Source organism: Sabethes cyaneus, chromosome 2 (assembly GCF_943734655.1).
Source record: "Sabethes cyaneus chromosome 2, idSabCyanKW18_F2, whole genome shotgun sequence".
Taxonomy (NCBI): Eukaryota; Metazoa; Arthropoda; class Insecta; order Diptera; family Culicidae; genus Sabethes; species Sabethes cyaneus.
The window spans coordinates 213301776-213314645 of NC_071354.1; the positions used below are offsets into that span (position 1 = coordinate 213301776).

Below are 12870 nucleotides of genomic sequence, written 5' to 3' on the forward strand. Positions count from 1 at the left end.
GCTGTGCTCCAAACTACATGGGGTAAGCAAAGTTGCGAATCAAGCGAGAAGTCAACCATGATTACTCACACACGAAAGAATATGAGAAACATAGCATTCAACGCTTACGCCGCATACGCAGGCGTAAAAGAAACAGTCGTCGGTGCTGTGTGCAGACATTCTGCTACCCACACACTCGCGCACGCATATACTCACTTCGTCTTCGTGCATACCTTATTCCCGAGTAAAAAAAACTCGTGGGGAATCAACTGCCCGTGAGGCTAGCGGCGCACTGGGATACAAACTTTGCATTAGTTTTTCTTCTTCTTCTTCATCATCGTCCTTGATTCTACTCACAGTGAATAATCAGTATTAGCAGATCGCGCTGCAACAACGAACGACGAGCGACGACACTCTGTAGCTGTTAGCTACACTCGCAAAAATTCGTTGCAGTGCATGAAGAAATAAGAGCGGGAGTTTTAAAGAGATGCTTATGCCGCTGTTTTCATTATAATGAGTACGCGTGTGAGAAAATTAGTCCACACGAGTGTGGGCTTCACAACACTGGTACAGGTACTATCAGTAGTGCAGACTGTGACCATATGGATAACTCCGTCCTTACCAGGATACGTCTCAACAATACGACCAAGCTTCCATGTTTGAGGCGGCATATTGTCCTCCTTTAAGATTACCAATAAACCATTTCGCAGTAAAATAGATTTTTAAACCATTTACTCCGCCTTTGTAAACCAGTAAGGTACTCGTTTGACAACCTACGCTAAAAGCTCTGTTTTCTCTTTTGCACCAACTGGTACCGGGAAAGCGTGCTCTGCTCAATATCGTGGTTCAGTTATTGCAATTAATTCTCGTCCGATCAAAAAATGACCAGGACTTAAGGTTCTGTAGTCAAACGGATCATTTGTCAATTGTACAAGAGGCCTTGAGTTCAAAATGGCCTTTATCTGGGCTAGCAAAGTAATCATTTCCTCGTATGTAAGGTAACTCTCATTTCAACCCTGTACAAATGAGTTTTCATACATTTTACGTTGGCCTCCCAAAGACCACCCTGGTGTTGAGCCTTAGGAGGATTGAAGTGCCAGGAAAATTCCTGGACTGGCAAAATTGGTTGATCTTCCCTAAGTTCTGCGAGTTGTCTCTAAACGCCTCGAAAATTTGTTCCATTATCAGAATACATTTCTGATGGATTTCCTTGACGACCGACGAAGCGATGTAGAACCGCAAGAAACCCCTCAGTGGATAATGACGTTACCAATATCAGGTGCATAGCCTTGGTGACCATACAGACAAACAAACAGGCTTATGTAAGACTTTATTCTAACTCCGCCTGCAATGACATTTATCCTGAAGCTACTGCTAACCATAGTAGAGGGTCCAAAACCCTTAAAAGGAGGATGGTTTTAATAGCTGTTATCCATGGCTATTACGGACCAATGTACCATTTCTTACCGAGCAGCTTCTCCCTGCCGGAAAAAAAGAAAAAGGCGGAGATGAGACAGGGTGGCAACTGGATACGAAAAACCAAATTCCCTGATTTTTCCAGGTTTTTCCCGGTGTTTAATAAAATTCTAGGTTTCATATTACGATATAATTTTAACTGAGAATGTGTTTCGATCATTGATATTTGAATTGTTTATCAATCTACGAGGTATTGAGAAAAATTTCCCCACCAACTATATTTCCCAAGGCGAATTCTTCAACCACTTTCTCTTATTCTGCTGACCAGCAAATTATACTCCTCCCGTGAGTTCCTTATCTGTTCTTTTTCCCGCGCAAGTTTATTCGCAAACTCAGGTGCAAGCGGAGTTTTAGTGCCCATTGCGGCTAGCTCTCGAACCCGCCGTGGTGCTCTTTCAGCCAGCCACTCGGAAATGTTCATATGTTTAATTTTCGTTCTCCGAGCCATAAGTTGCATGAACAGCAGTTTAATTGAGCTAATTTTTAATTTTGTTTTACCACTGGTGGCTGCTCTACTTTCTGACCAACGCGGCTTATTTCACTTTGCATGGATTGATCGGGATTTACTCTTCCGGGTCCAAGCTAGAGCCGAAAATTTGTAACGTGGAAGGTAGGGTCGCTACACCCGCATTTCTTTCGAAAACCAAATTTCGCTGCGGTGCCACTGGCATTTACTTCAATGTTCTGGCCCTTTGCAAAGCACTGAGCTAATTATCGATAACCCAATCTATCGCTTGTGTGCCGTACTTCTTTATCTATTTCTAAGTGTTCTTGACTACTCAATCAATCGATCATTGAGGTTGTTAGGAAAATTCCCTGATTTTGTTAAAAATTCCCTGATTATTCCAGGTTTTTCCAGGTAATTTCACATTCCCTGACAATTCCAGGTTTTCCAGGTTTTTCCAGGTAGTTGCCACCCTGTGAGAATAGGGGAGGAACAGGACCCGAATGATGCGCTAGCAGAAGCTCACTCCTGTTCCTCGTCTATCCTGAACTCGCCGACTCGTAGTGAGTCGACAGACGAGGATAAGGCTCCAACTCTCCATTCACGGGTCCAGATTTATTCTGCCTAATCTCTGACTGCGTGCTGAAGGGTGAGCTGAAACAATGGGAAAGCCGAACAGTCATTGCCAATTAATGGCCGTACAATCGCTCTAACGATCAAAAAATATATAACACCGAGTATTAAGGTTACTCAAAAGTTGCTGAGTCTCAATAAGAGAGATCTCAGCACGCTTACCGGTCTTGTGACAGGACATTGTCCGAGTAAACATCATCTTCAGAATCTTGGGTTGGTACAAGATGATCTTTAACCTCGGAACACTTGCTCTGCAACTGTGAAACACTAATAGGACTCAGACTGCATTATCTCAAAAAAGGGCCTACTACGCCGATCAGGGTTTACCTTGCAAATACTAGCGATGCAAATCCTCTATCAAAATTTTGGTAAAGCTATTGTTCTTAGGTAGTATCATCGGATGCCTCTGATTTTTTGGTAAATCAGAATTACTAATACGGTTACCAACTCTCAAAAGTTTCTCGTTCTCGTCATATATAGGATTCTTGTTTTTCAATTTTCTCTTGATCGGTTTACCTTTCAGAGTGCAGTCGATTTCTTCGAAAATTTGTTTATGTAGGAACCTAGGTAATCCTCTGAATTTACGGGTACCAGATGAACCGATTACGGCTTATACTGGAAGTGGATAAGTTTCTGAATCTACCAAGAGTCAAAAGAGAGGGGTCAGTCCCGGCGTAGTGGTTAGCATTCACGCCTCTCACGCCGAGGACCCGGGTTCAAATCCCAACCCCGCAGAAGTCACGAATGACCCAAAACTGGTTAAAGTGACTATAATCTAAACAAAAAAAAAGAGTCAAGAGAATAGTAGTATACTATTCTCAACTAGTATTGTTTTCAACCTCATTCACTTTTCGTCCAGAATCCTCCGCAGAACAAATATCTGGTCCGAGGCACTACGTTTGTTCTGAAGACTTTTTTTACTAACTGGGTCGAGACGTGACAACTGGCATCTTTTTTTTTCTTTCACCTATCTTTTGATATTTTTCTCCAAAAGTTATGAATATTCGGCAGATAGGCACCGGTGGCTTGAAAACTGTGACCATCAACCAAGAAATTTATGTGTTCGAATGTCTGAACAAAAATCGTCTGCATCTTTCCTGAATTAACACAATTTGTTCGTGTTATTTCAACCGGATTTGGCAACTTGCAATTACGCTAAAAAGGCCATGGAGTAGTATGCCGCCAACAACCCTTCCAAAACGCCATATAGTTCCGTTGAATCGAGAGCGTCATCCTCAAACGGAACCTGAAGAAGGACGACCGTCTCATGGCCATAGACAAGGCAAAAGGTCTTGAGCCAAATTGAATTGATACCGAACTTTTGATTATTTTAAAACATTCTGTACTTTGAAATAAATCAAAAATCAGTTTCCAACCCAGGGGTTGAGATGAAAGACAAACTTGCCTAATGTGGCTATTCACTCTGTAGAGCCAGGATTTCGACCTGTATCTTAAAGGGTGAGGTGAAACAAAGGGAAATCCGAAATTGGATGGCCAAATATATCAAACATATTGTAAAAGTAAAGCCAAATATAAAAGTGAGAATGGAATGTTCCATACCGTCAGTACTACCTTTTAATTTATTTTTTTGCCAAGCCAGATAAATCAGTGAAAAACAAACGGCACACCTATTCACATTTTCTCCCACTGTCCATGATAAAGCGCGAGAAGATTTTTGAAACTGTGGTAGTAATAGGTACAATTATATAGAACCTTCAAGCATGAACTTCAGACGTTCATTCCGGCATTCAAATAAAATGAGACAGCCGGTTGTTTTCATCTTGCCTTGCTGGTAGGTACCGGTTGTAGACGCACACTGGTGTGTGCAATTCCAAATCTTCTTCAGCATAATGTAGGGTTTTTATGCTGCTTCTGCCATTACTGGTTTCGCTGCAGGCTGCTCTGCTATCGAGGGGTCCGGCAACAAACGGCAGGAAATTATGACGGAGTTGCACCATTCGCAAGTTCGCATGAACGAGTTTACGATACGACTAATTCATAAATAAAATTAATCGTATTTTCTTTTTCTTGAACATAGCAACATAGGCTGCATAATGTAGGCCTCTATTGGTGAAAAATTTTCCACCTTGCCCATCGTCCGTGACCGGACGGAGCACAAACGGCAACAGGCCAAGGTCACCAGATGCGTTGGATAGGCGTTCCGCCAAGTGGAACGATCCAAATCTTTTATGTCCAAACACCAGAAAAATGTAATCTCCCAATCTGGACGTTGCAAACGCGTGCAAAGTTATGAATATTTTATTATAAGTTGTTTTATGATCAAAATTTTGAAGGAAGCTACCGATCCGGAAAATTGCGCCATAATCATCGGTCGGGCAGGTAATGAATTTTAGTGGCCGGTCCTTTCGTTAAGCATTGTTGATAACTTTTCCCATGAACAAGAATGACTTACAACGACGTTGAGATAAATACGATGCATAAAGGTAAAGTTGAAACAGAAAAAAGAAGTGAAGGAGGATGCACGCATCGCTGGGTTTAATTCAAAACAACGCTTTACTTTTCACTTCTTCAGTTTTGCCCGAGTAACTTAATACGTAGCGTAATAAGGGTGACCGATTCGTAGAATGACCAACAGTTTGCACGTGAATCTCTCAGAGAGTTAAATTTAATTACAAGCAAAAACGTGGGATTTAATTATGCCATCATTTCCCACAACGTGAACAATCTCATGAAAATGGTTAAACTTATTGGTTATCCTAAACATTGCAAACAGTATCGTGGCAGGTAGAATCACCTTTTAGAAGAGTAAACCACAAATAAGACGTAATTATGCGATGCTCCGGTTAACCTGTTCTTATACAGTTGTTAATTGCTCAATTTTAAAAACACAAATACTCTAGCGCACTGCAAACCCGAACCAAATGCACACACAAGGATGGACACTTACCCTTCATTCTGCCGTCTTCGCCGTGCCACAGCTGGATTCTTCAGGATAGAGTCTGCATTACCGCGGCTACTGGCAGGATGCTCTCCATCACTCGTGGTACCACTCGCGGCGTACTCATTTTTCTTTAGCGGCGCGAACGCGGTAGGCAAAGCAACCGGCACTGCTGACGACGGGGGGAAAAGCGCTACCCCACCCGGTGGCACGTAACTTCCGCCGACAACCGAAGACGACGACGATGACGCGGCTGTATTCGACACATTACGTAGCATTTTCGCGAGATTCTTACCGGGCGCGACACCGTCGTCCTCGTCGTCAGACGAAGAACCAACTCGCGGCGCATCGTTTGCGATGCTCGAAACGGTAGTGGACTTTTTGAGATTGCTAACCGACGAATGGGTGGATTTTTTCAGGCGCGATTTCAGCTCGGAGTTCAGATCCGACGGAAATAGGCCTACACAGCCGGACTTGGATTTTAGGATACCCTTCTTCAGTTCAGAAACACTTGGTTGCAGCTGCTGGGCTGCTGGAGGCAGGTAGGCAAACGGGGGCTTACGAGGGCTTGTTACTTGATCTGAAAGAAAAACATTTGTAAGTGCGGAAAAGATACAAAATTGATTAGAAGTATTTTATAGAAAGCACGTAAATTAGTACAGATAGCACCACGCGTGGGTTCACACAAACACGAGATAAACAATGATATTTTTTCATTTTCAATGTGACTAACACTAAGACTGTTAATAGCCATGAAGTAAAGAATGCGTTACAAAATATAAACACAAAACAGAAACTATGCTAAACAAACAGGTAAGAACAACACACATAAAATGTTTTTTCGAATGCAATTTCTCTTTCAGGCATATTCCGAAGCTTATTTTTCGTTGAGCAAGCCCGTCGATGTGAATGTGCATGGATTAGTGGGACACCGATGATTGTGATGACTGCAGAGATATCCTTGTTTTTGGAATGGCGTCGTAGCAAAGTAGCTGCAGCAATCAGTAACCCGTCACCACATACAGTCAATCAATTAGTCTACCTCGCGCCAGATTAGCATGTCTACTAAACGGAAGTCTAAAACCAAACCGAGCCGCCAGATACCGAGTGGGAACAATAAAGGGAAACAACGTACCGTCGGGATGAATAAAATCAAATTGGTTTACTGAAGAAATCAACGAAGGTGTTGCTACTCGGATAGACCGGGAAAGCCTACGTAGGGACTACGTTCTACGTCAGTCAGGAAGGATAGTTAACTGTAGAATGTCCAGCGTGCTGTTGTGTTGTTCACCGTTTTTATCCGCTCGATGATGATGGGTCTGACGTTGATTTGATTGATTATAATTGAGCAGTGGATCGTTCAGTACTAGTTTTTATCACTTGGTTCTATGCACGGTCGCTAACATCGTCTAGCTTGTAAAAACATAAAAATTAATCTAAGGAAAGGAGAAACGGGAGAAGAAAAGAAGTTAAAGGATCTGTAGAAACGGCGATCGTGGTACCCGATCTTCGCAGCTAAGTTTTTTGCGTTGGTTAAAAAACTATATTTTTTGACAAAACTTTTGACAAAGAGCAATAAAAAGGATGTAATGTTCTGAACTTTACTCATTTAATATAGAATTTAAAATTTGTAGAAAAATACCAAACTTTCAAACAGTTATGTTAAGATGCTAAAACTTTGCGCTTCACATTTAGCTCCGAAGAGGGGAAACACATCGATCCGATTGAAGAGAACAAAAAAGAGTGCTAGCGCTGCTGGAAGATTGTATCTCGCAAGTAGGTGCAGCCTTCCGAGCCAACTAGATACGGTACGAGAGTACGATACAACTGTGAGCGAGGACACACATCACACACCTACGTAAAGTTTGTCGAATTCACTTTCCGCCATCGAAATGTCCTCGGCCGTGAGATTGAAATCATCGAAGTCCTTCATCAACTGGAGTGACACTACCGGACGTCCCCGGACGGGTAAACAGAAGCTCGTCGCATACTGTGGATCCTTACAATCGGCCATATCCTGCGAAGCGGCCAATTCTTCGAAGTACTTTTCGGTCGGTGCAGAAAGAGAGCGACGCCTACCGGCGGATATTTTGGGTGTTTCAGTGACGGTCGCCATTTGGGTGACAACCGCACGCTGTTGTGGTTTGACGATGGCACGCGGTTTGTTGACCTGCGGCGAGGAGCTTCCGGAGAAACTTTTATTCATACCGAAATATTTGGCGATTCGTTCTTCGATAGGACGCTGCGGAGGGGGCGCTGGCGGATTACCGCGGGGCAGAGAGCGAGACCTCCGTCGACTTTTGTTGGTATCCCGTTGGGCTACGCTATCCGATTGACCATTTTGATGCGTTTTAAGTCCGAAATATTTCGCTATCCGATCGTCGATCTGAGGAGAATCACGACGCTTTGATTTATTCGATAGAAACGAACTTTTTTCCATAAGTGATGAATTGTTCGTATTGAATGATTCACTATCTACTTCCAAAGGAAGACTTTCACAGGTTCGCTCTTGGATCGCGGCTTGCTTTTTAATTACAGACACGTCCAGTGTCATCGCTCGTAGCCTATTCCACTGCTTCGCCATCGTTGAAACTTTTCCTTTAGCTACAACTTCTTCCAACTCGGCTGAGGAATTCAACAAAATGCTTTTGTTCTGAGATCGATTGTTGTTCAGCAAAGTTTTCTTCAGAGCAGCGATTCCTCCACAGCACCCGCCTAGTTTTGCACCGTATTCTCCGCCACTATCGTAGTTATTTTCCTTTCCTGATTCCACATTGGAGTCGCTGCCGTCGTCACCATTTACCGTCGAGCGTTCTTCGGCTACGATTGGTGTCGACGAGCTTCCCATAAATTTCCTTCGAATGTGTTCCACTTTCAGCGTACGGTGGTACTGGGTTCCACCATCGTCTGGTTTTTCCAACAAATCACCACGTAGTTCCGATGGAGGTGTTGATGAATTGGAAATATTATTACTATTGTCATTCAAAAACTTTGGCATGATTAATTTCCCAATGGTACGGAACTTCATAGGCTTCTTCTTGAGTACGGTGTGTCCGCCGCCATCGACCGCAGCAATTGCGGTGCTGATCGAAACAAGCGCTGCAGCAGTGTTTGACCCGTTGAGAACGGAAGATTGCCGACCACCGGAAAATAGCTTGATCTTCTTCGATACCTGCAGTGTCGAGGGATCTGTGTGTTTGGTGGACGGATGGTTTTTATGTGACGAATGTGTGTTCGGTGGTTTAGGAGGATTGATCGTGTGTGAGCGAAGGTTTCCAGTTATGAGTTGATGTAAGAAGTATAGGATAGTAATGGTGTTATGTGTAGTGAAAAGACGTGCGGTAATTACAAAATAATAATTATAATCAAAAGCATGAAAAACAATGTTAAGAAATAAGTATTAGTGTAAGTACAACCTTGGTATACAAAGTTTCTAAAACAGAATCTGTCCTTTTTTCTAAAGTTATTCTTCATATTATAATATTCATTGAATATAGTATCTAGTCAACTATTTAGATAACATCTCTCTTACGGAAATTAAAACAAAACGATATTTTGAGCATGTTTGACTTGACTTCAGTGGATTTTCTTTGAAATTATGATTTAGAAGCTGCGTTTTAAACAATGCGTAACGTAAACATTTGGCACATTCAAGGCTTAACACACGCATGCCCGTTATGCGGAAAAATAATCCATTCAATGCTGATGGCAGAACTTCAACAATCGGTATGATGAGAACTAATTCACTTTTCGTACTAGTTAGATTAGGTCAAGCATCATCAGTGGAAACGAGAAGGCCTTCTCGGTACTTACCAAATTCAGCGCCCGAGTCATCCGAAATGTTGCTAGTGTTGTTGCCGTAAGTTCCGACGACGTTAGTGGAACCGGAATTGTTATGACTGCGATCCATATCCGTCGGTGAAATGATTTGTGTCGAGAAGTGAGGAGCCGTCGTCGTCGGTAGTGCTATATTTTTTCAGAACAAAAAACAGAATTTAAACTTTAATTATAGAGCCTTTAATTATAGATATGAAATTAAAACTGGAAAATTTTATAAAATGTTCAATTTTTCCAAAAATTGTAGCTAGAACAATGCGTATTCAATCTGATATCAGATATGGACACAACCGAAACGATTTCGTCATTTGAATTTCATGTCTGTCGGCCATTTTCTACACACACACAAATCATAATGAACTCAAAAACTTCAGCGCTTGAAAAGACAAATCAGATAACAGACAAATTCTAACCCAGATAACGATAGTAATGAAAATACATATTGTAGAAGTCCTAACAAAGAACCAAATAGGGATCGAAACGTTGGCGTAGAAAAAAATTTCAGCATCTACTAAAATATAATAACTGAACGGCCAAAATCTCAATCATTCGCTACATAAATACAGGGTGTTAGGTTGCTTAGTGCAAATATTTTAGGTGGAGATAGAGGACTACAGTTACCGAAAGAATTACCGAAAGAGTTCAAAATGACTTGAAAAAATTAGGAAATCATTAAAGACTAAAAAAATGTAAGAGCAAAATGAACTGATTTAAAAGGGATTCAAAAATGATTTAAAAGACGTTAAAAGATAGAGTTTTAGAAGGCACGAGAAATCTCGTAAAAGACCCAAAATGACTAAGAAAAATGTAAAGTAATTCTGAAATGACCTGAAAACACCTAACAGGACCAAAAACATAAAAATGACAAAAAAACGACTCAAGAAGACAGACTCTGTAAGAGCCTATAACAAACTTAAATAATATAAAAGCACAAAAAACAAAATGCCAAAAACGATTGAAAAAAGGGGAAAAAATCCGCAGTAGATTTGAAGATTGCAAAAAGACCCAAAATATGAATCAAAACCGACGTGACAAGACTCAAAATATAACTGAACAACAGGCATAAAAGACCCAAAAAACCTAAACAGCTTTTCAAGAAAAACAAGAGACCGAACGGAGAACAATGACATCAGCCGTGAGATTCGGAGGCGTATTATCAGCGGAATTCGTCCTTACTGTGGGCTTCATAAGCAATTGCGGTTGAACAGGCTAAGCTTCCGTACAAAGTGTATCCTGTACAAGACGCTTATTAGACCGGTTATGCACTGCGGGCATGAAACGTGGACAATTCTCGAGGAGGCCCTGCGAGTGCTAGTAGTTTTCGAAAGACGATGAACGAGAACAGCTTCCCTAGGAAGCTTATCAAACTGATTCAATCTACAATGGATGATACACAGTACTGTGTTCAGATTTCGTCAGAGGAACTGACGCCGCTTGGGCAATAGTAGAATGATCGACGGCGAATGAATGAGTTTGAGGTAGCCGACGAAATTGTCTACCTTGGCTCATTGATGAGATTCGGAGACATATTATCAGCGGAAGTCGTACTTACTATGGGCTTCACCTGCAATTGCGGTCGAAGAAACTAAGCTCCCGTACAAAATGTACCCTGTATAAGACGCTTATTAGACAATGTTTGAAGAGAACCTGCGAGTATTCGGAGTTTTCGAAAAACTAAGGACGATCTTCGGCGGCGTATAGGAGAATGGAGTATGAACCATAAACTTGCATAACATTATGGCGAACCCAGTGTTCAAAAGATGGCTAAAGCTGGACAGATACAATGGGCAGGGCATGTTGCAAAAATGCCACAAATGGACAACTACCCTGCAAAGATGGTGTTTGCCTCAAATCCGATAGAAACAAAACGACCAGGAGCGCAACGAGCACGATGGTTAGATCAGGTGGAGTGAGATCTGGTGGAGATTACACGGTGTTCAAGGAATTGGAGAGCGGTAGCCCACAGCCTAGTAAATTGGAGAAACTTTGTCCATCAGGCTTTATACTAGGACGGCAAGCTAAGTGAGTAAATTAGACTCAGGTCTATTTAGAATCACTTAGACTAAAAAACGGACCTCAAACACCCCGAAAAGCTCTTAAGCCTTTTTTTAAACAAAGCCTTGGACTTAGACATCTTTTATAAGACTTGATCCTTCTTTATCGACAGACTTCACAGCCGACTATTAGTACAGGACAGTTACGGGGCACCACCTAGCCGAGATACGAACATACGACGACTGGCTTCTTAGACCAGTATCGTACCTCTAAACCAACTAAGCGGTCCTAAACCTTCAAAATACCAAAATAAAAACTAAAGATCTAAGATTAAAGATAGGATATTGACAGCAGAGTCTACTGTTGACATAAAATCTCGCTGAAAATCCGTAAAAATAAACCCGGTCAGTTTCAAGAAAAAAGAAGAAAAAAGAAACAAAAAATCTCAATAAAATTAAAACTGGATTTAGGTTGACCTAAAAGGACCAAAATAATCCTAACAAAAGCACAAAAAGACTAAAGAGAACCCAAGGAAAACCACAATGTGAATAAAGCAACTCCAAAATAACCTAAAAGACGTAAAAAGACAGTTGCAGGGTGGCAACTCAATTGGTGATTTCAAATTCCTGGTTTTTTCCCGGTTTTCCTGGACGATTTTGGAAAAATTCCTGGTTGGTGAATATAGCTTAAAATTAGCTACAAGAATAACAAAGTTTTTTTTGTATGGAATATTATGCTGGAAAGTTTATCGATTTACCTGTTCTCTTTTTACTAAATACGAAAGAGTAAAAGTAGAAATTTATATTTGCTGCACTGAAAAGGCTTGGATGGCTTGGCCACAGATTATTTTACAGACCCTTGCGCAGCGAAGTAAGTTGCCTCTTTTGGCCAGTTGGCTAAATTGGCATAGCCTGTAGCTGCAAATACTGTAGCTATTCGAGGTTCAAGGAGCTCACGCGGCCTTGATGAGATGGGAACGGATACACAATTAAAACAACCGTTGCCTGATTCTAAACACGGCGAAATCCAGGATTGGAGGAAGAAAGGGCCACCGCTAATAGACATATCCACTTAATAAAAGTGGACATGTAGAAAGTTTTTACCGCCTTAGTGGTGTGCACCAATGCGAGAATGTCGCTCACGGCTAATCGACCATGGCCAATAACTAATCGACCGTACAGACAAGCTTAACCGTTGAACTGTACATTCAAATAACTATTTCGAGTCTCAAATATCACAGGTCAACAAAATCAGCGCAGGACGCCCACAGCATGTGGCATCGACCGTGTCAGCTCTTAGGCGCTGTTGTTAGTTCAAATTGAAGCAGCACTCAAATATATAAAGTCTTGCAGAGCACCAGGAAAATTCTGCATGTCAACCGAGATGCTGAAAGCTTACCCAGTATTGTCACCGCAAATGTTGCATCAGCTCTTCAGCAATATCTGGATCTTGATGATCCAGAGATTTAGTGATCTTTAGCAAGGCATCTTGACAAATCACCAAGAAGGAAACCGGCGTTACAACGCGCGAGGCCCTGTGCAGATTAAACAGCGAGCCTTTTTTGGATTAAAAGGCCACTGTAACAGTCTTAATGATCATCTTTTGA

At 41.7% G+C, this 12870-nt stretch overlaps 1 protein-coding gene across 1 annotated transcript in view; it reads right to left on the reverse strand.

The window, feature by feature from the left end:
• LOC128736617 (serine-rich adhesin for platelets) overlaps window positions 1–12870 on the reverse strand; it is a 181006-nt gene that overhangs the window by 135620 nt on the left and 32516 nt on the right. Inside the window, exons 7-8 of the mRNA XM_053831105.1 lie at window positions 9246–9398; window positions 5442–6012 (exon numbers count right to left, since the gene is read on the reverse strand). Coding sequence (XP_053687080.1) covers window positions 5442–6012; window positions 9246–9398 — 724 coding nt within the window. The remainder of the gene's footprint in view (window positions 1–5441; window positions 6013–9245; window positions 9399–12870) is intronic.